General features: G+C 52.5%; 2 protein-coding genes across 4 annotated transcripts; one reads left to right on the plus strand and one right to left on the minus strand.

Moving 5' to 3' along the window:
* The first annotated feature begins 3,200 nt into the window (after positions 1–3,200).
* Positions 3,201–12,970, plus strand: SLC5A2 (solute carrier family 5 member 2). Of its 3 annotated transcripts, NM_203360.1 has the most exon segments (14): positions 3,219–3,358; positions 3,907–3,978; positions 4,055–4,159; positions 5,200–5,364; positions 8,537–8,642; positions 9,459–9,539; positions 9,691–9,920; positions 10,245–10,380; positions 10,603–10,710; positions 10,838–10,988; positions 11,101–11,269; positions 11,347–11,562; positions 12,302–12,431; positions 12,519–12,970. In NM_203360.1, coding segments are annotated over 14 exon segments (2,022 nt in total). In that variant the 5' UTR covers positions 3,219–3,232; the 3' UTR covers positions 12,746–12,970.
* RUSF1 (RUS family member 1) lies at positions 11,742–27,161 on the minus strand. The gene is made up of 13 exons (NM_001434888.1): positions 26,842–27,161; positions 26,511–26,625; positions 22,612–22,657; positions 21,007–21,039; positions 20,820–20,925; positions 18,394–18,495; positions 16,054–16,124; positions 15,790–15,974; positions 15,651–15,708; positions 14,655–14,725; positions 13,828–13,971; positions 13,641–13,718; positions 11,742–13,134 (listed from the first exon to the last, which is right to left on the minus strand). The coding sequence occupies exons 1-13, from the start codon at positions 27,121–27,123 to the stop codon at positions 13,037–13,039; spliced, it is 1,389 nt and encodes a 462-aa protein (NP_001421817.1). The 5' UTR covers positions 27,124–27,161; the 3' UTR covers positions 11,742–13,036.
* Positions 27,162–27,633: the final 472 nt, after the last annotated feature.

Here is a 27,633-nt window from a genome sequence, read left to right on the forward strand (position 1 = left end):
CTGTAGTTGCAGCAAGTGGGCTTAGGTGCTCCTAGGCATGTGGGTTCTTAGTTACCCGACCAGGGATGCAATCCTTGTCCCCTGCCTTGGAAGGTGGATTCTCAAGCACTGAGCCACTAGGGAAGTCCCATGCTTGTTTATTTCTGAAATGAAGGCAAGGTCCTGGAAGCTTGTCTGTCAAATGACACATTTGTTTTGCTGTTATCTGTCCAGTGTCCAAATTGCTGTCTAGCAGGTGGTAAGTGCTCCAAAAATGTTTGCTAATGGAAGAAGGAATGAAAAAGGAAGGGAAGGAGGAAAGGTGAGAAGGAAAAAAATAGACAACTGAGAAAAGGTGGGAAAGGAGGTATGACATGAACCAGAGCATCAGAGAAGGCTCTGTGAATATGTAATATCTACGTTGAGACTGAAGGTTGAACAAAGAGCCTGAGGAGAGCACCCCAGGCAGAGGAAAGAGCAAGTGCAAAGGCCAGGAGGTAGTAACGAGCCTGGTGTATTTGAAGAAAGGAAAGAAGGCCAATGTGGTTGATTAGAGCCATCAGGGGAGAGTCATAGGAGATGTGGTCAAAGAGGAACAAGGTGCCACATCACTCAGCACTCTGCAGGCTCTGATGAGGGCAGGTGTGTTCGTGCTAAGTCACTTCAGTTGTGTGTGACTCTCTGCGACCCCATGGACTGTAGCCTTCCAGGCTCCTCTGTCCATGGGATTCTCCTGGCAAGAATACTGGCGTGGGTTGCCATGCCCTCCTCCTCCTGAACTCACGTCTCCAGCGGCTCCTGCATTGCCAGTGGACTCTTTACCGCTGCGCCACCAGGGAAGCCACAGAGATCTGATTTTAAGTGCCTACAACTCCAATGTGTCCTCTGATACTTGCCCCCAGATTGCTTCCTGACCCTTCACTTTTAAAAATTATTTTATTTGGCTGTGTTGGGTCTTAGTTGCGGCGCATGAGCTTCTCTCTAGTTGTGGTGCTCGGGCTTTGTTGTCCCATGGCATGTGGGATCTTATGCCACCCGACCAGGTGGGATCTTGACCAGGAATGAAACCTGAGTCCTCTGCATTGTAAGGTGGATTCTTAACCACTGGACCACTCGGCCAGACACTTCAAATTCATCACCTGCTGAAGCAGATGCTGTGGGTGTCCTGCCTGTATTCACCTGGCCCATCTGGGAAGTCATATGCAGACACTTCCCAGACCCTCAGTGTCCCTAGATGCTCCCTGAGTTTCTGTCTGGAGGAGGGCCTGGGTGGGTGGGATTCTGTAGCCTCAGAACCTCCAGCCAGTTAGAGATAGGGATTGGTGAATAACTATCCCAGCTCTGTGGTTTCTGGGGGTCAATTCTGAGGTCAGTTCCTCACAGTGTCTCAGAGGGTCCCCACTGGGATTGTCAAAGGGGTAACTTCTTTAAAAAATATTTTATTTATTAATTATTTATTTATTTGGCTGCACTGGGTCTTAGCTGTGGCATGCAGAATCTAGTTCCCTGACCAGGAATCGAACCCCAGGTCCTCTGCATTGGCAGCTCAGAGTCTTGGCCACTGGACCACCGGGGAAGTCCCACAGTGGTAACCTTTTCATCAACACACCCTTTACTGGCTTTTCTCCTTTCTTTGTCTCTCTTCCTCATTCCTTCACAGCCCTGACTGTGATCAGCTCCCCAATACAGTTCTTGCACCCCAATTCTCATTTTAGAGTCTGTTTTTGAAGGGACCATAATGAAGGCATTCCTTAAACAACTCATCACCTTCCCCTAAAATATTATTCCCTGTTCTCATTTCCACCATGAACCCTACTACCATAATCAGACACCCAAGTCTGGTCAGTTCTTCTAGAAAGATAGAGCAGCGGATATCTATTTATCAAGCCATTCCCTTCTCGCGTCCAGCCCTGTGCTGAGCAATGGGACTCCAGGGATGAATCTGATCATCTCCTGCTCTTGAGGGAGTCGCTGGTCTATTGGGGAGACAGATCTGGATCCAGGCAAGGTCCACACAACGTGCTCAGAACTGTGTCAGGAAAGTCAGAGAAGTCTTTCCCGAAGAGATGCCATGGGCTGAGCACTGAAGGCTGAGTAGGGGCTGGCCATTTGGGAGGCAGGGAGACGTTCCAGGCAGAAGGCATAGCTTATAGAAAAGTTCAGAGGGTATGAGAATCCAGGGGCTGGGGAGGGCAAGGGCATGGGAAGGAAATGTGATTTCATTCTGGGTTTGGTGTGGAGGAACGAGGAGAAGTGTGGGCAGGGGTCGGGGCATGGCAGGTCTTAAACCTCTGGATGAGAGGCTCCTGCCTCCTCCCAGGTTTGATGGAGAGCTCTGGAGGTTTCCTGAGCAGGGGAGTGTCACTGTCAGATTTGAGTCTGAAAATAATTCCTTGGGACTTCCCTCGCAGTCCAGTGGGGCAGGACTCAGGGCTCAGGTTTGATCCCTGGTCAAGGAACTAGATCCCGAATGCTGTAACTGAAGATCCTCCATGCCGCAAGGAAGATCGAAGATCCCATGACACAACCAAATAAATAAATATTTCAAAAAGAAAGAAAAAGGCTCAGTGGTAAAGAATCTGCCTGCCAATGCAGGAGACACAGGTTCGATTCCTGGTCCAGGAAGATCCCACATGCCATGGAGCAACTAAGCCTGTGCGCCAACATTACTGAGCCTGTGCTCTAGACCCTGGGAGCTGCAATTAGTGAGCCCACACACACTGCAATTACCAAAGCTCAAGTACCCTGGAGTCCATGCTCGGCAACAAGAGAAGCCGTTGCAAGAAGCCTGAGCACCACAACAAAGAATAGCCCTTGCTCGCTGCAACTAGGGAAAAGCCTGCACAGCAACAAAGACCCAGCACAGCTAAAAATAAATAAATAAAATTATTTGTAATCAATTTTTTAAAAAAGAAAATGATTCCTCTGAATTAGTTTGAACTGGGGGGCTAGCTCAGCCAGGTTTCCTAGGTCAAAGCTGAAGGATAGGCATTTTTAGCCAGTGAAAGAAGTCATTTTGAGCCCAAGTCTCTGGAGAATAGGCAGGGGCTAAGGCCCAGGAAGGGGAATACCCTTGAATTTGAACGTGTCCAGCTCCCCAGGACCACAGCCTTCAGCCTCTGTAAGGCCTGATTCAGCTAAACAAAGCCGGGGAGCAGGGGAGCTTGTCGGCTCACTGCCCCCAAGGTAACCATTAATCCTTCCCAGGGGGGAATCCAGGGGCTAGTGCCCTGAGGGGCAGATCGTGGGCAGAATGGAGGAGCACACAGAGGCAGGCTCAGCACCAGTGCTGGGGGAACAGAAGGCTCTAATTGACAATCCTGCTGACATCCTAGTCATCGCTGCTTATTTCCTGCTGGTCATTGGTGTCGGCTTGTGGGTGAGAAGCTGGGAGATGCTGCTAGGGCCCCGCTTCTGGAGCCTGGGGGGAAGTCTCAGGGAGCCCTGTGTGTGGCAGGGGAAGGATGCCTGGATCTTTGAGAGAGAAACCCGGTGTGGGACAAGTAATTCTTCTTTTGATATTTTCAGGGTGGCCCAGTCCACACTCATTCATGCCTTGTCTGCCCACATTGGGGCTGGACTAGTTTTAAGGGGTCAGTGGCTTTTCATCGGGACAGCATTCTAAATGAGGTCTCTGTTCCCCTGTCTACATAACAAGTGGTTGAGCAGAAACCTGTATCCAGGGCCCACAGGAAAGTCAGGCCCCATCTAGCCACACTCGGGCTTGGGGAGCTGGATGCTGGGTTAGGGCCCGTGTGGATTTGTGTCTTGGGAGGAAGCTGGGGGTGGGGTCGGGTGGGAATCATCAGGTGAGCTGCATGCTGGTTAATATTCAGCCTGGAACAAGGCTGAGGAATGTGTTGAGGAGGCTAATGAGGTCCAAAGATGTCCCCCGAACCCAGGCCTCTCCCCACTCCCAACCCCCAGTCCATGTGCAGAACCAACAGAGGCACCGTCGGCGGCTACTTCCTGGCGGGACGGAACATGGTGTGGTGGCCGGTGAGAGAGGCGGGGCTGTGGACCGGGAGGAGGCCTGTAGAAACAGCCTGGCTCACCCCCACCTCTGGCCACCCAGGTCGGGGCCTCTCTCTTTGCCAGCAACATCGGCAGTGGCCACTTCGTGGGCCTGGCAGGGACCGGTGCGGCGAGCGGCCTGGCGGTGGCTGGATTTGAGTGGAATGTGAGTCCCTCCTTTTGGCCAATGAACCCCCCACCCCGGGAACACCTGGAAGGGTCACAGCTGGAGAGGCTCCAGGTGGAGGTGTGAGACAAGAGTTGGGACTTCCCAACTGTGCCATGAGGCTAGGCTTCAAGTGATGCTCAGGCAGCCAGCTTGGAGGCAGAAGCAGGTGGGAGATCCAGAATCAGGGCAAGGGTAGGTCTAGAGGAGGTATATTAGCTGATCATATCAGCACTGGGGGTAAGATGCTTGAATTCATAGGAATGAGTCTGTTAGTAAGCAGTGTTTTAATAACAAAGTTGATCATAGTATGGCTGTAAATAAAACCGATCACACGATTAATAGTGTTCAATACTGGGATACGGCAGGTGGTTTGATTCACTATTGCTATGTGAGCCTAAACCAGCCACACCCTCATTGGCCTCGATTTACTCCTCTCTGAAATGGGGTGAACAGTCTCAAAGTTGGTACAGTGCTTCTTCTGATGCTCTCCAAAGCGGTGGCCTGTGAGCATCTTTAAGCCAAATGAAAGCCCCTCACAGAAAAGGGCAGGAGAGGAAGCTCTGGGACTGAGGCTTGCCTCGGAGACTTGGAAAGATCAGGCCTTTGAGCTCAGGGCTTCCTGGAGGAGGAGGCCTCTGAGCTGAGCCTTGAAGGACAGAAAGTTTGGGTGGGTGGAAAGGAGAGGGGAGGCAGAGGCTGGGGTTAAGCTGAAGGGTCTGTACTTGGATTCAGGTGCTGGGGGTGGGAGGAGGAGGAGTCTAGGGGTCATCTTGGGAGAGATGGCCAGGGGTCATGGCCTGGGAAGGCAAGAAGGGCTGTAGTTAAGGGCCCAACGAAGTATCAAGAGCTTGTCCAGAAGGCCCAGAGCCCAAGGTCATCGTCTGCATTTGTGTCCTCTGGGGCCCTGGTGTGACCTTGCCTTGGAGTAGCATATTCCCCAAGAGAGGAAGGTTCTTCAGAACCCTTGGGGGCGGGGACGGGCTCAGAGCAAGATCTCGGGCGGGGAGTCACCCTTCGATGTCGCGCTGTGCCCACAGGCACTGTTCGTGGTCCTGCTACTTGGGTGGCTCTTCGTGCCAGTGTACCTGACCGCCGGCGTCATCACCATGCCGCAGTACCTGCGAAAGCGCTTCGGCGGCCATCGTATCCGCCTCTACTTGTCCGTGCTCTCGCTTTTTCTGTACATCTTCACCAAGATTTCGGTAAACATGCTTGGTGGGTGGAATGGGCCCCTGGAAGGGTGGGACCACCCAGTGGAGGTCTCTAGAAAGCCCCCGAGGGGGCACAGCTGAGGAACAATTGCTGTAACAACCGTAATGGAGGCAGGGCCTGGAAGGAATCGGTTTCTGGGGCTACAGCCATAGTTCACTTCAGTCGCTCAGTCGGGTCTGACTCTTTGCGACCCCATGAATTGCAGCATGCCAGGCCTCCCTGTCCATCACCAACTCCCAGAGTTCACTCAGACTCACGTCCATCGAGTCAGTGATGCCATCCAGCCATCTCATCCTCTGTCGTCCCCTTCTCCTCCTGCCCCCAATCCCTCCCAGCATCACAATCTTTTCCAATGAGTCAACTCTTCGCATGAGGTGGCCAAAGTACTGGAGTTTCAGCTTTAGCATCATTCCTTCCAAAGAAATCCCAGGGCTGATCTCCTTCAGCCTGGAGACTGGTTGGATCTCCTTGCAGTCCAAGGGACTCTCAAGAGTCTTCTCCAACACCACAGTTCAAAAGCATCAATTCTTCGGCACTCAGCCTTCTTCACAGTCCAACTCTAACATCCATACATGACCACAGGAAAAACCATAGCCTTGACTAGACGGACCTTTGTTGGCAAATAATGGCCCTGCTTTTCAATATGCTATCTAGGTTGGTCATAACTTTCCTTCCAAGGAGTAAGCATCTTTTAATTTCATGGCTGCAGTCACCATCTGCAGTGATTTTGGAGTCCAAAAAAATAAAGTCTGACACTGTGCCCACTGTTTCCCCATCTATTTCCCATGAAGTGATGGGACCAGATGCCATGATCTTTGTTTTCTGAATGTTGAGCTTTAAGCCAACTTTTTCACTCTCCACTTTCACTTTCAACAAGAGGCTTTTGGGGTGGTGTCATCTGCATATCTGAGGTTATTGATATTTCTCCCAGCAATCTTGATTCCAGCTTGTGCTTCTTCTAGCCCAGCATTTCTCATGATGTACTCTGCATAGAAGTTAAATATGGTGACAATATACAGCCTTGACGTACTCCTTCCTATTTGGAACCAGTCTGTTGTTTCACATCCAGTTCTAACTGTTGCTTCCTGACCTGCATATAGGTTTCTCAAGAGGCAGGTCAGGTGGTCTGGTATTCCCATCTCTTTCAGAATTTTCCACAGTTGATTGTGATCCACACAAAGGCTTTGACATAATCAATAAAGCAGAAATAGATGTTTTTCTGGAACTCTCTTGCTTTTTCCATGATCCAGCAGATGTTGGCAATTTGATCTCTGGTTCCTCTGCCTTTTCTAAAACCAGCTTGAACATCTGGAAGTTCACGGTTCACATATTGCTGAAGCCTGGCTTGGAGAATTTTGAACATTACTTTACTAGCGTGTGAGATGAGTGCAATTGTGTGGTAGTTTGAGCATTCTTTGGCATTGCCTTTCTTTGGGATTGGAATGAAAACTGACCTTTTCCAGTCCTGTGGCCACTGCTGAGTTTTCCAAATTTGCTGGCATATTGAGTGCAGCACTTTCACAGCATCATCTTTCAGGATTTGAAATAGCTCAACTGGAATTCCATCACCTCCACTAGCTTTTTTTGTAGTGATGCTTTCTAAGGCCCACTTGACTTCACATTCCAGAATGTCTGGCTCTAGGTGAGTGATCACACCATCGTGATTATCTTGGTCGTGAAGATCTTTTTTGTACAGTTCTTCTGTGTATTCCTGCCACCTCTTCTTAATATCTTCTGCTTCTATTAGGTCCATACCATTTCTGTCCTATATTGAGCCCATCTTTGCATGAAATGTTCCCTTGGTATCTCTAATTTTCTTGAAGAGATCTCTAGTCTTTCCCATTCTGTTGTTTTCCTCTATTTCTTTGCATTGGTCCGATGCTGTAAAGAGCAATATTACATAGGAATCTGGAATGTCAGGTCCATGAATCAAGGCAAATTGGAAGTGGTCAAACAGAAGATGGCAAGAGTGAGCGTCGATGTTCTAGGAATCAGCGAACTAAAATGGACTGGAATGGGTGAATTTAACTCAGATGACCATTATATCTACTACTGTGGGCAGGAATTCCTTTAGAAGAATGGAGTAGCCATCATCGTCAACAAAAGAGTCCGAAATGCAGTACTTGGATGCAATCTCAAAAATGACAGAATGATCTCTGTTCGTTTCCAAGGCAAACCATTCAATATCACAGTAATCCAAGTCTATGCCCCAACCAGTAACTCTGAAGAAGCTGAAGTTGAACGGTTCTATGAAGACCTGCAAGACCTTTTAGAACTAACACCCAAAAAAGATGTCCTTTTCATTATAGGGGACTGGAATGCAAAAGTAGGAAGTCAAGAAACACCTGGAGTAACAGGCAAATTTGGCCTTGGAATACGGAATGAAGCAGGGCAAAGACTAGTAGAGTTTTGCCAAGAGAACGCCCTGGTCTTAGCAAACACCCTCTTCCAACAACACAAGAGAAGACTCTACACATGGACATCACCAGATGGTCAACACCAAAATCAGATTGATTATATTCTTTGCAGCCAAAGATGGAGAAGCTCTATACAGTCAGCAAAAACAAGACCAGGAGCTGACTGTTGCTCAGATCATGAACTCCTTATTGCCAAATCCAGACTTAAATTGAAGAAAGTAGGGAAAACCACTAGACCATTCCGGTATGACCTAAATCAAATCCCTTATGATTATACAGTGGAAGTGAGAAATAGATTTAAGGGCCTAGATCTGATAGATAGAGTGCCTGATGAACTATGGACGGAGGCTTGTGACATTGTACAGGAGACAGGGATCAAGACCATCCCCATGGAAAAGAAATGCAAAAAAGCAAAATGGCTGTCTGGGGAGGCCTTACAAATAGCTGTGAAAAGAAGAGAAGTGAAAAGCAAAGGATAAAAGGAAAGATATAAGCATCTGAATGTAGAGTTCCAAAGAAGAGCAAGAAGAGATAGGAAAGCCTTCCTCAGCGACCAATGCAAAGAAATAGAGGAAAACAGCCATAGTGGGAGGTATCAAAAAATAAGGGCACTTTTGAGGTGTGGCCAAAAGTTTGGCCCAAAAGTGACCCAAAAGTTTTGGGTCGTGATTCTGGGCAGGAGGTGGACCTGGGTCCCCACACTGGCCCCTGGATCCTGACCTGCACGCTCGCTCCTTCCCCCAAGGTGGACATGTTCTCCGGGGCAGTATTCATTCAACAGGCTCTGGGCTGGAACATCTATGCCTCCGTCATCGCGCTCCTGGGCATCACCATGATCTACACTGTGACAGGTGGCGGGGGCGGGGTCTTAGGGAAGGGAGCCGTGCTAGGAGCGTGGACTGTAGGCGGGGCTTAGGGAAGAGAACCGTGCTAGGGATGTGGGTGTGGGCGGGGCTTAGAGGAGACACCGAAGATAGAGGGCTGGAGAAGTTAAGCGTGATGTGAGCAGAAGGATCTAAGTCTTTGGAAAGCAAACTACACCTCCCCCACCCCACCCTCTACCCCCTCCCCCTCCCTCCCCCTCCTTCCGCCCCCACGTTCCTTGGATTGGTCCGGAAGTTCATAGCTCTGAGCCCCTCTTGGGCTTGGACAACAAGGAAGACTTAAGTTTTTATTAACTTCTGGCGGGGGGAGAGTGGACTTGGCCAGACTCCAGGATAGCTCACCAATCCCAGTGTAGGCCCAGGGATCCCGGGGTGGGGCCTGAGGCCTGACGCTGGCCCAGAGTGGGCGGGGCCTGGTGCCAAGGCCGGCTGTACGGCCCGGCCCCTCGGAGTGGGATGGAACTGAGAATTGGACCTTACAGGATCACCTCCTTCTGTTACACACACGAGAAAACCTGGACTTAGAGGAGGGCCTGTAGTGGAGGTCCTACACGGGGGGCACCTGGCATCCGTGAAGCCCCAAACTCAGCCCCACTGTGCTCACCCAGACCTGCCTCCTGACGCCGGAGTGCAGGAGCTCGGAGAATGGGCCATCATTTTGAAATCTGCCCTCCAGGAAAATTAATTGGAAAGGGGGAATCCTTTTCCAGTTCCCCGCAAAGACAGTCTATGTACTAGAGGCAGCCTGTCTGGGCTGTGCCCCCTGACCCAGGCCGGTTGCAGGAGGGCTGGCGGCACTGATGTACACGGACACGGTGCAGACCTTCGTCATTCTCGCCGGGGCCTTCGTCCTCATGGGTTACGGTACGGGCTCAGCCCATGGGGGAGGGGCGCGGAGGGCGCAGCTCGCAGAGCTCTCCACTCGGGAGCAGGGACATCGCGCGTCTTAGGCGGGGTGGTCCGAGGGAGGGCCTTGTCGCGGGTGCCGGGTCCCCTGACGGCCGTGCCCTCACAGCCTTCCACGAGGTGGGCGGGTATTCGGGGCTTTTCGACAAATACTTGCGGGCAGTGACGTCCCTGACGGTATCCGAGGATCCGGCCGTGGGCAACATCTCCAGCTCCTGCTATCGACCCCGGCCGGACTCCTACCACCTGCTCCGGGACCCTGTGACGGGGGACCTGCCATGGCCCGCGCTGCTTCTGGGGCTTACTATCGTGTCCAGCTGGTACTGGTGCAGCGACCAGGTGAGGGGTCGGGGCTGCGGCGGGATGGGAGGCCGGGATAGAACCTGCGGGGGTGCCGAGCTGAGATGGGAGGAGCCTGAACCCACCTGGGAAGCCAGGTGGAAGGCGTGGTCCGAGGTGGGGGGTGGGGGGGGGGAGGCCTGCCAAATAGACCTACCCAGATGCAGGCGGATCCAAGGGGCAAGGTCCGTTCTTGGAACTGAATTGTCCGCCTCGAGGGGCCAGCGGCGGGGCCCGGATTAGAGAGGCGTCTTGGGGCAAGGCCAGAGAGATGGCGATTTACCCGGGACTGGACGCAGGTAGTTTGAAAGCTCCTCGTCGCAGGTTATAGTGCAGCGCTGCCTGGCTGGGAAAAACCTCACCCACATCAAGGCGGGCTGCATCCTGTGCGGCTACTTGAAGCTGATGCCCATGTTCCTCATGGTCATGCCTGGAATGATCAGCCGCGTTCTTTACCCGGGTAACGTCTGCAACCCCGCCCCGCCCCCGAATCCTGAGCCCCATCCAGCCCCTTTCTCAGGGGAGTCTCCCATTTCCGTTCCCGTCCGAAGATTTGGGCCACCCAGTCCCGCCTCCCACCTGGGGATCCCATCTCTCCACTGGGATTCCCGGTCCCCACTTGGGCGATCCGAAGTTTCAGACCCGGCCCCGCCCTAGCCGCGTGGCGCCCTCCTTCCCGCAGACGAAGTGGCGTGCGTGGTGCCCGAGGTGTGTAAGCGCGTGTGCGGCACCGAGGTGGGCTGCTCCAATATCGCCTACCCGCGGCTCGTCGTGAAGCTCATGCCCAATGGTAAGGGCGGTCCCCGGGTTGCCCTCCATGTCCACAGGCGCCAGTGCGAGGCGTCACCCCTCGCCCGGCTCGCAACTTCCGGGCGCCCCCTCGCGACCGCAGGCTCACGGCTCCAGTCCGCCCGCAGGTCTGCGCGGACTCATGCTGGCGGTCATGCTGGCGGCGCTCATGTCCTCGCTGGCCTCCATCTTCAACAGCAGCAGCACACTCTTCACCATGGACATCTACACGCGCCTGCGGCCCCGCGCGGGCGACCGCGAGCTGCTGCTAGTAGGACGGTGGGCCTGGGTTTTCCATCTCCGGCCCCACGACTCGGCCCCGGGGGAGGGGCAGTAGGGACAGGGGGAGACCGGGTCCTGGGTGAAACCTCCCGATGGCCGCCCACCGCAGGCTCTGGGTGGTGTTCATCGTGGCCGTGTCGGTGGCCTGGCTGCCCGTGGTGCAGGCGGCGCAGGGCGGGCAGCTCTTCGATTACATCCAGTCGGTCTCCAGCTACCTGGCGCCGCCGGTGTCGGCCGTCTTCGTGTTGGCGCTCTTCGTGCCCCGCGTCAACGAGAAGGTGAGCGTGTGTGCACAGCGGGCGCTGGGGCCGGACTTGGACGCCCGTGGAGGCTGACCCGCTCTCCGGCCCCGCAGGGCGCCTTCTGGGGACTGATCGGGGGCCTGCTGATGGGCCTGGCACGCCTGGTTCCCGAGTTCTCCTTCGGCTCCGGCAGCTGCGTGCGCCCCTCCGGGTGCCCGGCTCTCCTCTGCCGCGTCCACTACCTCTACTTCGCCATCCTGCTCTTCGTCTGCTCCGGCCTCCTCACCCTCGTGGTCTCACTGTGCACACCGCCCATTCCGCGCAAGCACGTAAGTGCAGGCCTCCCGTGGGGGCACTAAACGCGGGTGGGTGTGGCCCCTCTCCAGCCCGAGGCTGCAGTCTGCTTCCCACGACTCCCAGTGGGGAGGACCTGATGTCTGTAAGGAGGTTTGGTGAGGACAGACCAAGGAGTTCAGTTTGAAGCTTTAGTTGCAAAGCAAGCACAATGTTTTGATTCAAATCAAGTTTATTTGAGGTGGTTTGGAGGTGGCCTGAAGATCATGGGGGAGGTGAAAGCCCCCCAGAGTTTTGGCCTGAGTGGTGGCCGGGAGGGACCGAGTACTACCCCAAAAGCCCCCAAAGGGCTTGGTCTTGTGCTGCAGGAAGGTGGGTGCCCCAGGGCAGAGCTGACTGGGGAACGGGACAAAAGAGCCGGGGCCCAGAAGGAGGGGCAGGACTCCACAGGTGCAGAAGGGGCAAAGGCAGCAAGAGGAAGCCCTGGTAGCAAACACCCGCAGGGAGGAACACGGCATTGGCAGGACTGGAAGACTAAAGTACTAGAATTGAATTGTGAGTGTAGATGGGGGACATGCGGGTAATGAAGCCGAGGGCAGAGCAGGGCCAAGAGTTTTTAAACACTTAGTTGAGCAGCTTGGGTTTAGCCTGAGGGCAGCCATGGAAGGTGGTCCCGAGCTGCTGTGCAGGCTGGACAGAGCGACGTGAGAGAGTGCTGGTGTGGACGGGAGACCTGCTCTGCTCCCACTCGGCCCCTGCTCCCTCCTTCCCCAGCTCTACCGCCTGGTTTTCAGTCTCCGGCACAGCAAGGAAGAGAGGGAGGACCTGGATGCTGAGGAGCTAGAAGGTCCAACCGCAGCCCCCGTGCAGAACGGGCGCCCTGAGCACGCAGTGGAGATGGAGGGTAAGGCACTGCCCCTGGGAGTTGGGGCGGGGGAGCTGCAGGAGCAGAGTGTCCTCAGACTTACTGTCAGGCCTCAACTTCTCCCAGCGCCCCCGCCCCCAAGGCCAGGCCTGTTGCGGCAGTGCCTGCTCTGGTTCTGTGGCGTGAGCAGGGGTGGGGTGGGCAGCCCCCAACGCCCTACCCAGGAGGAGACGACTGCTGCAGCCAGGCGGCTGGAGGACATCAGTGAGGACCCACGCTGGGCCCGCGTGGTCAACCTCAACGCCCTGCTCATGATGGCCGTGGCCACATTCCTCTGGGGCTTTTATGCCTGAGGCCCACTGCATTGGACACCCTGAGCCACAGCCTTAGATGAGTGGGGGTGGAGAGCCAGCTGCGGTGAGAAGGGCCTGGGGCCAGAGAGTAGAGGGGAGGCCCCGGGACCCCTACTCTCTGCCTTGTTTCTGCCTGGGACCCAGTCCATAGCCACACCCTGTGAGGCCTTGGCCAGCTGGCCACTGTAGTTCCCCTAAGAACAAATAAAGCTGCCTTGCCTAGTCCTGCTGCAGCCAGAGTGTCCTTGTTCCAAGCCCCTGTCCTGAGACCTGGGCCTTTGGCAGGGATGCTCACAAGACCTTCTTCTCTGGGCACAGGAGCCACGTGGCCCTCCATTCATCCACCTCTAGCTGGTGCTTCTCAGTGCTCCAGCCCGCATCCTGTAGACCTGGGGAGAGGGCAGAGGGGTGGTGCTGTGGGGGAGACTCTGGGCTAACCCAGGGGAGAGGGTAAGGCACAGCACGGGCTGGGTGTACTGCTCAGGTTCCCCTTGCCTCTGCGGGGTGATCTCTGGTGTAAAATGAGGCTAAAACCTCATCTGGTTGCCGTATGAATTCATTAAGCAGCATAGGGGAAAGGGCTAGAATGGAGTAGGGGCTAAATGAAAGATCATCATCAGTAATTTGTGAGCCTTCCCCCTCCCCCGAACCCACCACCCCATTCCTCTCTCCAGTGCCAACTGGGCTTCCACAGTCTATCAACACTGAGTGCCTCACCTCAGTGTTGGTTAGACCGTCCTAACCTCCCCGTCCTGCAGACAGGGAAACTGAGACCCGGACTTGAGATCACACACAGAAGTCCAGGTCTTCCACCTCCCAGACAGAGGGGTCAGGATGGGGCTAGGCAGGGCCTCTGGGGAGAAGGTCCAGGAGCCGTGGAGCAGAAGGATGTTACCTTTCAAGAACTTTGGGAAGAGCTTGTCCAGCACTTGGTGTGTCTCCCTGACAACGACCCAGCTCTCTTTCTCAGGACCTGGACAGGGGCGAAGAACCAGAAGCTCCCAGGTGTCCCAAGCCAAACAGGGTCCTTCCCCTCTCCACCCGGCTTTGGTCAGAAGAAGCCTGGACTGCGAGGCATTTACCTGCCTGTGCTTGGTTCCTCAGTTCCTCCAGCTCTTCTGGGAGGGGTCCATCTCCCCGCAGGGCTCCAAGCACCAGCCCGTGAGTGGCAGCCCTTAGAATGGCTTTAGGTCCTGCCATCTGACTCAGGACAACCTGTACCTGGTCTGGAGAGACCCAGGGACAGAGTGGTTCCAGGGAGGGGCTAAATCTGAAACTCTCAGGCCTACCAGCCTGCTTCATCCCTGTCTGGCCCAAAGACCTTGGCCTGGCATGAAAGGCCAGCTCCCACCCTTTCCTTTCCAACTTCATCTCCTGTCACTCCCCAATGCTCTGGCCAAGCTAAAATGCCCAATTTCCAAGATACAACTTCAAAGCAGCTCCCTGAGGTGGGCTTATCTTGCATGTCTTGAATAGTTAGTGAGAATAAGCATCTTTTGACACACAACCAGCAGACCATTAAACTTTAGTGCCTGCTTCCTCAAGAGGTGACCTGAATAGGAGACGAAAGAGGTTCCTCAGAGAGAACCAAAGGTCACAATCTCATTTGTGTGTGCTGCAATGTAAAAGTGCTTTTATATAATTGCTTTTTCTGATCCTCATAAAAACCCTGCAGATAATAAGAGAGGTATTATTAGCTCCACTTTACAGAGTCGTCAAGGGAACTTTACAGGGGCATGCAGCTATACAATTCGAATGGATTCAGTCTCAGCTTCAAGCTCCCTTGAGGACAGCAGGCAGACTCCAAACTGTCCAGCATGTGTCCAGAGCTTGGGGCACAGGGGCTGAAGGAATGAGAGGCTGAGCCCAGGAGGGTGAGTCTGAAGCTGGGAGAACACGGCACACTTACTTCGTGACTGGTCCCAGCGAAGGAGGTAGGGTTCTTGGTGCCCCTCAACCAGCTGCTGCAGCTCAGAGACACTGAAGGAAACAAGAGTGTGCAGTCGGTGGTGGGGGAGAAGACAAAGCAGGCATGACCATCCAGTCACTGCACAGCCACCTAACTGTTAACCAGAACTGTCCTGCACCTCTTTCCCATCCGCCCCTCAGCTGTTACCTTCCCCAGCATCAACCCTTCCTTTCTTCCTGCATCCAACAAACATATCAACAAACATGTCTTCTTTGTCTTACAAGAGTCACTTGAGTAGCCCTACACTCAGGCAAGTAAATATCCACAGAGTAGAACTACTTTATTTGGTGGTTCAGAAAGGCCAATCTGGGATTTCTCTAGTGCTCCTACTACAAGGAGCATGGGTTCAATCCCTGGTCAGGGAACTAAGATCCCACATATTCATGTTATACACCGCCTGCCCTCAAGCACCGACAGTGACACCACCCCCCCCTACCCCCGCCTACCACCAATGGAAATGAAGAACCCTAGAGGTAGGGCTTGGTCAGGGGAGGCAAGTGATAATCAGAACAAGGAGCACAGGCTTCCCTGGTGGCTCAGTGGTAAAGAATCCGCCTGCCACTGCAGGAGACATGGCTTCGATCCCTGATCCAGAAGAGCCCACATGCCACGGGGCAGCTAAGCCTGTGCGCCACAACTACTGAGCCTGTGCTCTACAACCTGGGAGCTGCAACTGCTGAGCCCAAGTACCGCAACTATGATGCCCTCAAACCCTAAAGTCTGTCTCTGCAACGAGAAGCCACCACAATGAGAAACCCCCACACTGCAACTAAAGAGTAGCCCCTGCTCTCTGCAACTAGGGAAAAGCCCATGCAGCAACGACCAAAAGACCCAACCAAAAATAAATAAATGCACTTATTAAAAAAAAAAAAGAACAAGGAGCACATGGGGGGAAGGGTGACAGCGGTGATGGTTGGGAGATGTTGGGACACTCACCTGGACGTCACACGGTGTAGGGGGGCCCCCAAGGATAGAGACACAGATGACCAGAAACCTGTGGGAAGCTGGAGTCAGGATGCCCAGGCAGAGCAAGGAGCTAGGAGACATAAGACTTGAGCCCAAGGGGTTGGGTCACCTGTCCACAGTGGCTCCATCTGATTGGCTGATGTGGGGCCAAGTACCTCTCCCCGCTGAAGGAAGTGCCTCAGGACCAGCCAGAGCCGCTGTTCATTCAAGGTCTCTATGACAAGGGCCCGGACCGCTCGGTAGTTGGCGTAGATGTGCAGGGCAGTGAGGAAGAAGAAACAGCCGAGGCTTAAGCTGGGGCAAGAGAATGAGCTGGTCCGTGGGAGCAGAGGCCCAGCTGGGCGCCTCCTTCCTGCCTTAGATCCCGGCTTACCTGGGGCTATCGGACACCAGGGGCAGCATCAAAAGGCTAACCAGGAGCCCCGCCAGGTTTACCAGCGTCTCCTGGAAAATGGCAGAGGGGTTGGGAGCTGGAGGGCTCCCCTCCAGGCCAGACTGAACATCTCTGAGTGCCTTTCACCATAGTCCTCCCTGCCCCAGATGCTCCCTACACCGATATGGGTGCCTAGGAAATTTTTAACATTTTTGATGAGTGAGCCATCCTTTGAGATACCATCTGCTTCTCTGTCCAGCTAGATGCAATGCCCGTGGAACATTTCTTTGTTTTGCAAACATCACTTGTGTAGCCCTACACTCAGGCAAGTAAGTGTCCACAGAGTAGAATGACTTTATTTGGTGGTTTAAAAAGGCCGATCTGGGACTTCCCTTGTGGTCCAGTGGTTAGGACTCCATGCTTACACTGCAGGAGCCATGGGTTCAATGCCTGGTCAGGGAACTAAGAATCTACATGCTGCATGGTGTGGCCAACAAAAAAAGAGGCCGATCCCCCCCAACCCTTGGTATGCAATAACAGGCAGACACTTCTGCAAAGAGGTCAATGAACCTAGGAAGAAATGCACAAAATCCCAACTTCCCTGGAGAATCAATGTTATCAGACCCCACTGATGGCCCAAGATGGCCTGACTGAGCCTACCTTAGGGGAAAAGACCCATGGCCACAACCCCCGACGCATCAGGAGGGAGGAGAAGTCTGAACTGGGGTCCCTGACTATTGGGGTCCCTGGGATAGGTGGTCCTGGTGCAGAGGGGTGGGCTGTGGGTGTAAACTGGGGATCAGGGGCCTTGGGAGCTCAGGAACAGAGGGCCCTCCCCAGGGTGGGAACAGTCATCTCCAGCAGCCACACAGAGTGGGCAGCAAAGCAACAGCTTCAGAAAGCAGGGGCCTGGTCCCGGGCTGAGCACCAGTCTTGGGTACCCCAATGACCTTACCGCCTCTGTGAACTGAGGAAGCCCCGGGGCCCTGGAAAATAGGCCTGGGGGTGGAAGGGGCTAGAGGTTAGAAAGAGAGCAGGCGAGACAGCAAGCACGGGGCTGGGAGATCCTAAAGACTTGGGCCTGGTGTACTCACTCCCTAACAACTTTGGAAAAGACAATAGGGAAGAACTCGTTCAACCATTTCTTGAGAGAAGGGACAAGCCCAGGGGAACCCAGGGAGAATCAACCTTTCTGGGTCTTTTTTGCCTCAGCTGTGGAGTGGTGACAATGACACCCTGCGTGAATCCATTGTAAGGATTTCATGAGTTCAGACAAACGAAATACTTGGCACATGGTTTATGCTTAAAAAATATTAAATTGTGTTGGGACTTCCCTGGTGGTCCAGTGGTTAAGACTCTGCTCCCAGTGTAGGGGGCACAGGTTCAATTCCTGGTCAGGGAACTAAGATCCCAAATGCTGCACAGCATGGCAAAAAAAAAAAAAAAAAAAGAACCTGTGCTAATATTATTGAAAACAGTTAGTTTTATTTTTTTTTTTAAATGAAGTTCTATTTCACAGAATCATATAAGAGAAGGCCAGAAAGTAGGATTGGAGAGAACAGAGGTTTTTTTTTTTTTTTGGCCATGCCCCCTACCCTCACCCCAGCATGTGGGAGCTGAGTTCCCTGATCAGGGATAGAACCCACGCCCTCTGTACTGGTACGGAGTCTTAACCACTGGACCACCAGGGAAGTCTCGAGAATAAATGTTTCTAAATTGCTTCAATGTCAAAGAAAACCGTGTCACACTTGTTACCTCCCTGGGCCTCACTTTCCACATCTGTAAAATGGAGATAATAATAGTATCTATCTTAGAGGCTTGGTGTGAGTTAAACAATTCACATAAACACTTAGCACAGGGGCGGGGGGTACAGAGGGATCCCATTCCTTAAGGGTTTGGCCCTAGGAATGTCCCCATCCCCACTCCAGGCTCCTTTGGTCAGGTGAGGGGCTGGGCAGGAAGGGCCTGCTACGTTGCCAGGGGGAAGCCTCAGGCCAGTGACTCTAGGCACCTCACTTTCTAACTTGCCAGGAGCTTTAACATGTAGGGCCTCACGTGGTCAGAACACGTACCTCACAGGGTGAGGCTCTGCTTTAAGAGGACGAGGTCCAGGGCAGGGGTCACTCCTGGCCACAGGGGCAGCGGGCAGGGCCTGGACTTGTTGCCACAGAGTCCGAGCCCTCACAGCTGATGACTTCTCCAAAGACTCACCGACGCCTCCTCCTGCCTGTCTCCCAGCGCTCCCCCGGAGCCCTCAGCTTAGTCACTTCCTATTCCCACACTGTGCCCCGCCCCTTCCCTCCGTGCGCCCCGCCCCTTCCCTCCTACTCGGCTGCTCACCTGGCTGCCATCCTTGGCTGACACGTCGGCCATGTTGTTTCTCCGGGCCTGATGCATGGTCAATGCGGCCCGAGTGGCCCCACCAGCCACACCCACGAGGCACTGGGGGGAAAGAGAGAGTAAAAGTCAGAGGGGCTGTGAGCTGCGGCAACACAAGCGTTTCTGGGGGTGAGCAAACAAATGGCTCAAACCAGTTTGAAAAAAGTAGGCCTCAGGCCACCCCACAGTGAAACCCTGAATGCTGTCCATTCTCACCCCGCATTTCCACTAGGCCCACTTCCCTTGTCTTGTTCCAGGAGAAAACTAAAGGTGTGCCTGCCACGCCACCCTGTGGAGAAGAAACTCACTTTCTTCCCCCAAGGTGGAGACCCGAAGGCCATTCTTAATCCAGAACTTCCCCAGCCTCCAATGTCTGCTTTAGCTGCCTCCTCCCCTGGGGGAGCTCCCAGGCCCAGTCTGGCTTGCAACTTGGCGCTTATGTTCTCCCTGCCTGGAACTAACTCCACTTTCTTCCTGTCCCAGTCGAGGCCTAGCCAAGCCTTCCAGGCCAGTTCAAAACCCACACCAGTGGCCCTGAGCGCCTAGGGCTCTCCCTCTGAGATGGGAGAGCTCATCGACTAGGACTACTTAAGGCTTTCACTCATTTGTCACATCTCTTAGATGTCAGATACACATTTCGGTGCTGTGGTAGACTTCAGATACAACTGCAGCCCTCCTGAAACTTAGAAATCATCAGATAGTAAACAAATAAACCAGTGATGACATGGTCAGCATTTGTTCAAAGGTAAGAGGAATGAGGTATGAAAGGAGGCTGCGGTGATGGGTGGGGATCTGATCACACAGACCACAAAAGCCTCATTAAGGTCTTTATACCAAGAGCAACAGGCAGGGTGTTGACCTGATTTGATTTCCACTCTAATAAGGACTATGGGGTTGCTCTGAGGACTGAAAAGGGGTGATAACAGATTCAGGGAGATGACCTCGGAAAATTACTGTGCTTTTTTTTAAGCAACAAGGACCCACCATGTGACATGGGGATGCAGTCATAAAAGGACTAGAGAGATTTAAGAGGGGGAAAATACAGTCTTGAATGGAGGCTTAGGTGAGGGTGACAGGTGACAGGGGGAGGAGGCGAAGGCATGGATGATAGCCAGGCTTCTGGTTGTTGCATCTGGGGGATGGAGGTGCTGGTCACTGGAGACTAGAATTCTGGAGAGGGGTGGGAAGGGCAGAGGGGGAAGCTCACAGCCGTGTTGGAGTCCCTTCTTTAACAGATGAAGAGACTGAGGCCCTCAGAGCAGAGCTCAATGCAGTATTTCGGCAGAGGTCACAATCTTTTTTTCCTCTGAAGTTTCCTGTCCTCGAGGGGATGGGGTGCTCACAGCATTCAGTCCTGGGCCAGGGAGCTCAGCAGCCTCCACCTTGAAGAGCTGTCAACTCCTAAATGTCAGTCATGCCACGTGGAATAACACACATTTTGAAGGGATGGTTGGGCCTTTGTGATAGGTCTTAGGTCTTTTTTTTTTTTTTTTTGCCACACCACAAGGCATGTAGAACTTCCCTAACCAGGGATCGAACACCAACCCTCCTGTGGTGGAAGTGTGGTATCTTAACCACTGGATTGCCAGGGAGATCAATTACATGTCTTCCTGACTCTTTACTCTGCGCCTGGTACTTAACTCTGTGGGGAAGACAGGCTGGGCCTCAGGTTCCGTCTTCAGATGAGGCCAACCTGAAGGAACCACCAGGGTGAGCAGCCTGGCAGAGAGGAGGAGCCCAGATTCACCCCACTTGCCCCTCCAGCCCCGCTGTCTGGTCTGCACTCTGTCTTGCCACTGACTTTGACCTGCAATGCTCTTTCTGCCCACAACGCCCACCCTGCAGCTCACACTCATTCTTCAGGGCCCACTCTCAGGGAAGACCTTCCTACATCCCCCGAGCAGGCCAGAGTCCCTGCTGAACCCTCCTGCAGCCCCTATACTTCTCATCTGGAATACCTATAGCTATCATTCAATAAATATTTAATTACGTGTAGCTTTCTTTCAAAGATGGGAGGGCCTGTGTTCTGTGCCAAACATGCAGCAGACACTCTAAATATTTTATGGAAAGAATGAAAGGTGGCCAGAGGGCTGGTCCCACGGTGTTGACAATGGATCACCTGTTCTATCTCTTGCTCAGAGGTCCTTCACCCACCCCCGGCTCCAGACACCACCTTAGACCATCTCAGACTCTAGAGGGCGTCTGGCTGGAGAGGAGGATCAGAATACACCACAGGGTCTGAGAAGAAACATCTGAACTTTTTCACTCTTTTAGAAGTGCCTTGAACACAGGGCCCAGGCTGGGCTGCCCCTGGGGCTCCAAGTGAGCCCCCACAAAGCACCAGCAGGGCAGGAATCTTGGGTATAGGGGTGCCCCAAGATGGGTACCTTGGCCAGGTTGCTGATGCAGACAGTTATGGTGAAACAGAAGGGCAAGATGGGAGCCATTATCTCGAGGAACATGGCGATGTCGTTGAGGATGTCAGCAAAAAGCCTGGGGAAGGGATATGGGGTCAGAGGTCTGAGACCTTCATGCTAGAAGACTCCCCTCTCCTCAGTTCCAGCCCCTTCTCACCTCCACTGCTTGGCATTACAGTCCATTTTGCTCCTGTGGGGGAGAAGACATTGGTCAACAATTTGGATTTAAGGGGAAAACACATCCTGTGGGCAGTGCGGGCCATCCTCAGGACTTGGGAAGGTCCAAAGGGCTGAGAAGAAGAAACCACAGCCCAGCCAGACTTCTGTCCCCACACTGTCACTGCTGCCTGAAATGCCACCATCAGCAGAAAGGACCTTCAGGGGTCACTCACATTTCCCCCTTACTAACCCATGAGGCACCGAAGGAAAAAACTGATTGTCCCATCATCCCCTGACCCTCCTGGGAGAGAGGCCATCCCTGGGTTCCTCTGCCATCTGCCCTCCTCTCTTCCTCCTGCTTCAGAGGGTACCCAGCAAGAAACCCGCATATTCTGTAAGCACTACATTTAGCGTAAATGCTACCCTGCGTGTTACAGACAACCAGCCTGGAGAGAGGTAGGACTTCCCTCAGATCACGTGGAGAATGGGGGTAGAATGGCCAAGAGAAAGCCAGGCTCTGACACCCAGCCTAGAACATCTCTATTTCGTGACACCATGGACAGTTCCCTCCTCTGCAGGTCGAGTGACTCCTGGACCCTTGTACAAACCCCCAAGGACCCCTTCTCCAAGATCCCAGTGGCAGGAGACATTATAGCCCTTGGGCGAGCTCAGACTTTACAGCATTAACACTGACCCTGAATTTGAAATCTAGACAGAAAGAGAGCATTCCTGGGTAAGGCATGGGGTGCACATGGAGAACTCCTGAGGGAACTAATACATGACAAAGGCAGGACTAGAACACGGGGGCTCCAATGCCTCAGAAAGAGTATAGGCTTTAGGTTCCAATCCCATCTCACCAGTTACAAGCTCTGTGACCTGGTCTATTTTACATCTGGACAAGGTACACATTCGATCCTACTCTACACAGGTATTAGAAGGATTAGAGAGGATACACAGAGAGCTGATGAGGCCCAGTTTGGGTTGGTAATCGTGGCTGGCGTTTGCTGAGCACTGATTACGTGCTAAGCATTTTAGATACACTAGCTCACTGCACCTCACAACCATGATTGATCGCAGATATTAAATCATTCCTGAGGTCCTTCCAGTACTGACCAGAAGAGGAAGCAGGCAGCACAAGGCCCTCAGTCCCTTCTGGATAGATGGTGATATGTATCCCATGTAGGACAGGGATTCCGATGACCTCCCCAAGCCCACTCTCTACAATTCAACCACGTATCTAAGCCACCACACTGCAGGAGGGTCATTCCTTTTGAGCTGAGCACTGTCCCACCCAGGCATCTCTTTTAACAAACCAGCAAAGGATGCTCAGAGCATCCTGGCTCCCTCTGTTTTTCCCATGATGGGCAGCAGAGGGGCCAATCAGTGCTCTTAAAGGCAGATCTCATCCCGGCAGAGGCTCTGTGGCTTCACTGCTTGGTGACCCCAGGAAGGCACCTGTACTGAGTACTCATTGAAGACTCCTTAGCTCTGATGTGCCTGATAAATTTCCCCTCCCTTGGAGATGGGTAGGAAAGAGGCGGAACTGAAAACACAGCCAGGGCTGAGACAGACATGACTCTGTGCATCAGGAAGAAAAACTCACCCCATCCACCAGGCAAAGACGATGCGGCCCAGCATGCCAGTTGAATCTGGGGGAAAGAAGCATTGGTAAGGAACAAGCAAGAGCCTTGGGTGCTGTGGGGCCTGGCACCAAGATGGCTTTCCATCTTGGGTCACTGCCTTTGGGAGCTTAGTCCGGTTTAATAAGTTCTAGCTGCATGATGGGGTCAGAAGTGCCTAGACTTAGTAGTCCCTCAGCACGTACCCCAGAGAACTAGGTACCCACACACATCAAGAGACATGGACCAGAAGGATTCTTTGCAGCACTGTTTATAATAGCAAAAAACTATTAGGTTGGACACCAAATGCTCACCAACAGGAGAACGCATAAATAAATTCTGGCTCATTTACTCAGGGGCATATTAGACAGCTATGAAAATCCAACTACTCACATCAGCATGGATGGATCCTAGTATCATCATCCTACATGAAAAAGTAAGTCACGAAGATAACATACAGCACAATATGCTGTTTGTAAAAGAAAAAAATCCCTGATACTTTCATAAAAGAAAAGACCCTGATGCTGGGAAAGATTGAAGACAGGAGTAGAAGGGGGCAACAGAGGAAGAGATGGTTGGATGGCATGACTGACTCAATGGGCACGAGTCTGAGCAAACTCTGGGAGATGGTGAAGGACAGGGAGGCCTAGCGTGCTACAGTCTATGGGATGGCAAAGATTCAAACACAACTTAGTGACTGAATAAATGCTCTTCATAAAGCTTGAAGACAGCTGAAACTATAGTGTTGAGGTATATATCAATATGGTAAAACTATTTTTTTTTATAAAAGCAGGCAATGCTCTGGAAAGTTCAGAGGTTATTGTTGATATTCTAGCTATTAGATTGGGCAGTGGGTTCACAGACGGTCATTAGAGTATAAATAAATGAAAAGGATTTGAACTGCAGGTTAGTGACAAGAGAGCTGGGAGTATATGCTTCCTCAGGCTGGGGTAAGTCAGAGAAATTTCTGGAATCCACTAGACTTTCATTTGCACAAGGGCTTATTGGCTCCCCACTGTGTGCCAGGCACTACGTGAGGGTCTGGCCGGGAGGTGTATGTGTGGCGGGGTATAGCGGACTACAGTGAACCAGAGAGTCATGGTTCCAGGCTCAAAAGCAGACAGCAGCCATGATGGACACACACACCTGAGAAGGGGACTACTCTCTTGGAGGCCATCTGCAAAGCCCTCGTCAGCTGTGGAGGCTGGCACTAGGGTGTAATACTGACACACAGCCTCGCTGTCTTTCAAAGTCTACACTGTACACCACTCTAGGAAACTTGATTCCCACCTGGTCCTCTTTGCCTCACTTACAATTGGCTGAGCTGCAAGATCTAAAAACTTCTGAATCCTAGTAAGGGATCAGCTGTCCACAAATTGTACTTGGCTCCCTCTGAAAACTCTAACTGGCAAAAGGGTGTGGCAGTTAACAGTGGGACACAGGGGCTTCCCTGGTGGCTCAGTGGCAAAGAAACCACCTCCCAGTGCAGGAGACATAGGTTTGATCCCTGGTCTGGAAAGATCCCATTACTGAGCCTGTGTGCCTAGGGTCCATGCTCTGCAACAAGAGAAGTCCGTGCACCAGAACTAGAGAGTAGCCCCCGCTTGCCGCAACTAGAGAAAAGTCTGCCAACAGCGAAGACCTAGCACAGCCAAAAATAAATGATTTTTTAAAAAATAGCTGCTAAAAAAAAAAGTAGGAGGGGACATATGTAAACCTATGGCTGACTCATGTTGATATTCAACAGAAGACAACAAAATTCCATAAAACAATTATCCTTCAATTTTTTAAAAATGTAGGACACAGAAGTCAGTCAGTGTGGGTCCAAATCTTGGCCCTGTGACCGTAGGCAAATTGCTAAACCTCTCTGTGCCCCAGCTTCCCCCTGTGGAAAAGGAATTCATAACAGCATCTACCCAGTATGGCTGTTGCAGAGATTAAGCTATGTATTACATGTCAGTGTGCAAAATGCCTGGCACACAGCAGGCTGTCAAAATACTGGCTGCTCGTAGAATTAATATCACTAGTTATAACAGTTAACATCATGTTCCATAAAGAGACCTGTAACTAAAAATGACCGTATCAAAAAATTCCAAGGGAGTTTTTTATGTAAAGCTCTGCATGCAAATTTCTCATGTTTGATGGAAACAAGTATGTAACATCCTTTCTAATGAATGGGGCTTCTTTTAATGTCAACAGGCTTTATACTAAGTGGCTATTTTTTCATCTTAAAATGGTCTTGTTTTTTTCTTAATAACCTGCCTGAGCTGAAGACATATATAAATATGTTGGTGATTAGACTAGAGTGCTTAGAAATGACACGAAACTACTGACCCCAGCACCCACTGCATTCCAAACACTTAAGCCACAGGAGTGCAATAGAAAAGATCCAAATTAAACAGTGTGGAGGTATGAAAATGTACCCTACAACTAAAACTGCTGGGTTCAAATCCAAGCCCCACCTCTTACTGGCTGTGACCCTGGGCAAGTTACTGTTCTGTGTCTCAGTTTCCCCATCTACAAATTGGACACAAGGACAACACCCATCTCAGAGCTATTGTGAATGCTGAATCAATACATTTAAAGACTGGTATACTGAGACTTCCCTGGTGGTCCAGCAGTTAAGATTCTGCCTTCAAATGCAGGGGACACAAATTTGATTCCTGGTCAGGGAACTGCTATCCCACATACCGAAGCCTGTGAGCGGCAACTACTGAGCCCTCAAGCTCTGGAGCCTGTGCTCGGCAACTAGAGAAAGCCTTCATGCTCAATGAAGAGCCAGCACAGCCAAAATTAAAAAAAAAACAACACAAAGACTGGTACATAATGAGTACTATGCAGGAACTATTATTAACATTATTAACAGAAGAGACAACTCAAACAAGAGCCCCAGATCACTACCAACTTTCCACTGACATGTACTCTCAGATAATGAGCTTCTTTCCAGAGGTGACTCACATTTGGACAGTTTGGTTAATGCTAAGGGTACAAGCAGGAGCCTCCAGATTCTTCAAAAGATCCAGGGAGGCTCACCAGAGCTGTGGCCAGGCTGACGCTAGGAGCAATGAGCCTTGGGTCTGATTGAAATCCCCACTAGGAACAACAGTGAAAGACAAAGAATGGAAGAGACAACCAAGGGCCCTCCTGATGGAAAACAGTTCCCCCCTTCTTTTCTGCTTCACTCTCTAGAGGGCATGGCACCAAACTGTATCTCTGTGCACTCCCCACCCCCGCTAATGGTTTTTCAAAAAGCAGTATACATTCAACAGATGGTTACTATAGTTATTATTTATAGATCATCTACTTTCCCAGAGGATCCAAAACACCTTTCATTCTTACCCAAACTTCCTCTCTGCCACTCAGGACCTATTACAAAATTGTTTTTTCCTAGAATTAACTAATTTCCCACACCCCAGGCAGTTGGCAGTTTTATTCAATAATTGAACTTGTAGGCAGTCCTCCACAGATGAGGAGTAAAGGGAAGGGGAACGTTTTGCTTAGGGATCTGGGCTCCAGATGATTAAGGGACACTGAACAGCATGTATGGGGAACAAAGTGCAGCTTCAAGGCTGGTGGGCGGGATAAGGGTATTCCTGTCCTGTGTTATTCATCCGTTGTCAATAAAGACAACACCAATGTTTTACTCAGTTGAATTTTGCTTTTTAACGGTACAAGGCACTCTTGGAGGAACCGGGGAGACTTGGCTCCTGGATTTAATCAGACAGGAATGCATAAACATACTCATCACAGCTCAGAGTTAGACGTCAAAACACTGGGAGAAGGGAAAAGGAGGGGTTGGGCTTCCCCGTCGAAGGAAAAAGAGGACAGAGATGATGGCAGGGCTGAGACGAGCGATGGGTGAGACTTCAGGGGCCCAGCTCACCTTTCACGAGCCAGGTGGCTGTGGCAGCTGAAACAGAGGCTTTTGCGTCCCCTACCCCTATGCCCAGCAAGACTGCGTGGGTGGCCAGGGAGCCCGAGAGGCTGGAAGCAAAGGCCTGGAGAAGAAAATAAGTGGGGTGAGGACTAAACGTAGGTTCATGGAGGTCTGAGATCTATCATCAGCCCCACATCACCAGGGTGTGTGGCCTGGGACGTGTCACAGCTCGTCTCTGGATCTCAGTGTCCAGTCTGTAAGTGGGAAGGGACAGGTGGCGCTCTGTCTCCCCTGCCCCGGCTACGTGTCTCTCCCTTTCCCGGTCGGCCAGGCTGACCTGCACGGAATCCCACAGCTGGTAGGGCAGGTAGTCCGGGCTGACGCTATCGGGGAAGCCCTGAGGCAGGAACACGGCCAACAGCCGGGAGAAAGGTGGGGAGGCAGTCCCGGGAGCCACCCCTCCGCCCCCATCTCGTCCTCCGGGTTTCGCTGTGAAGGCTCCGGAGAACCCCCACCAGCGGCGCCCCCAGGCCTCCCACTGCAGGCTCCCGTCGGGGGCGGCACGGCACCCCCGGGCCGCCCCGGAGCCGAACTGCTCGGAGCACAACACATCAGCCATCCCGAGACCCTCCCTCAGCCCTGCACGATGGGAAACGTGGCCACAGGGCACTTCCGGCTCCACTACGGCGGCTGCAGAGGGACAATCTTCCTCCGCGAAAAGGGCCTCCTGCTTCTGTGTCTGATTTCAACCAGAGACATGGTCCCTTTCCAGCCTCCCGGCCCTGCCTCGACCTCCCGGGGCTGGTCGTTCCTCGTCCTGGTTCTTTGTAGCATCTTGTCTGGGGCCGCGGGAGCCCTTTGACTCGCCAGACGCTGGAGGTACTGGCTTTGCTGTGACCCGCGACTTCCGGTTATGGGGACAAGGGAAGAGGGCGTCCCTAGGGAATTGCGTTTTGACCCAGTGCAGCCACAGAATTTTTAGCTGTGTGGCCTTGGGCAAGTCAGTGTCCCCTCTGGGCCTCAGGCTCCTTCTCTGCTGTGAGGCCAGAGACTATATTTTACTCCTGTTCCTAGTACCCAACACGTAGTAGGTGCCTGAACGACATTTATGAATCAGTGAATGCATGCG

The sequence above is a fragment of the Bos taurus genome, chromosome 25 (genome assembly GCF_002263795.3).
Source record: "Bos taurus isolate L1 Dominette 01449 registration number 42190680 breed Hereford chromosome 25, ARS-UCD2.0, whole genome shotgun sequence".
NCBI lineage: Eukaryota > Metazoa > Chordata > Mammalia > Artiodactyla > Bovidae > Bos > Bos taurus.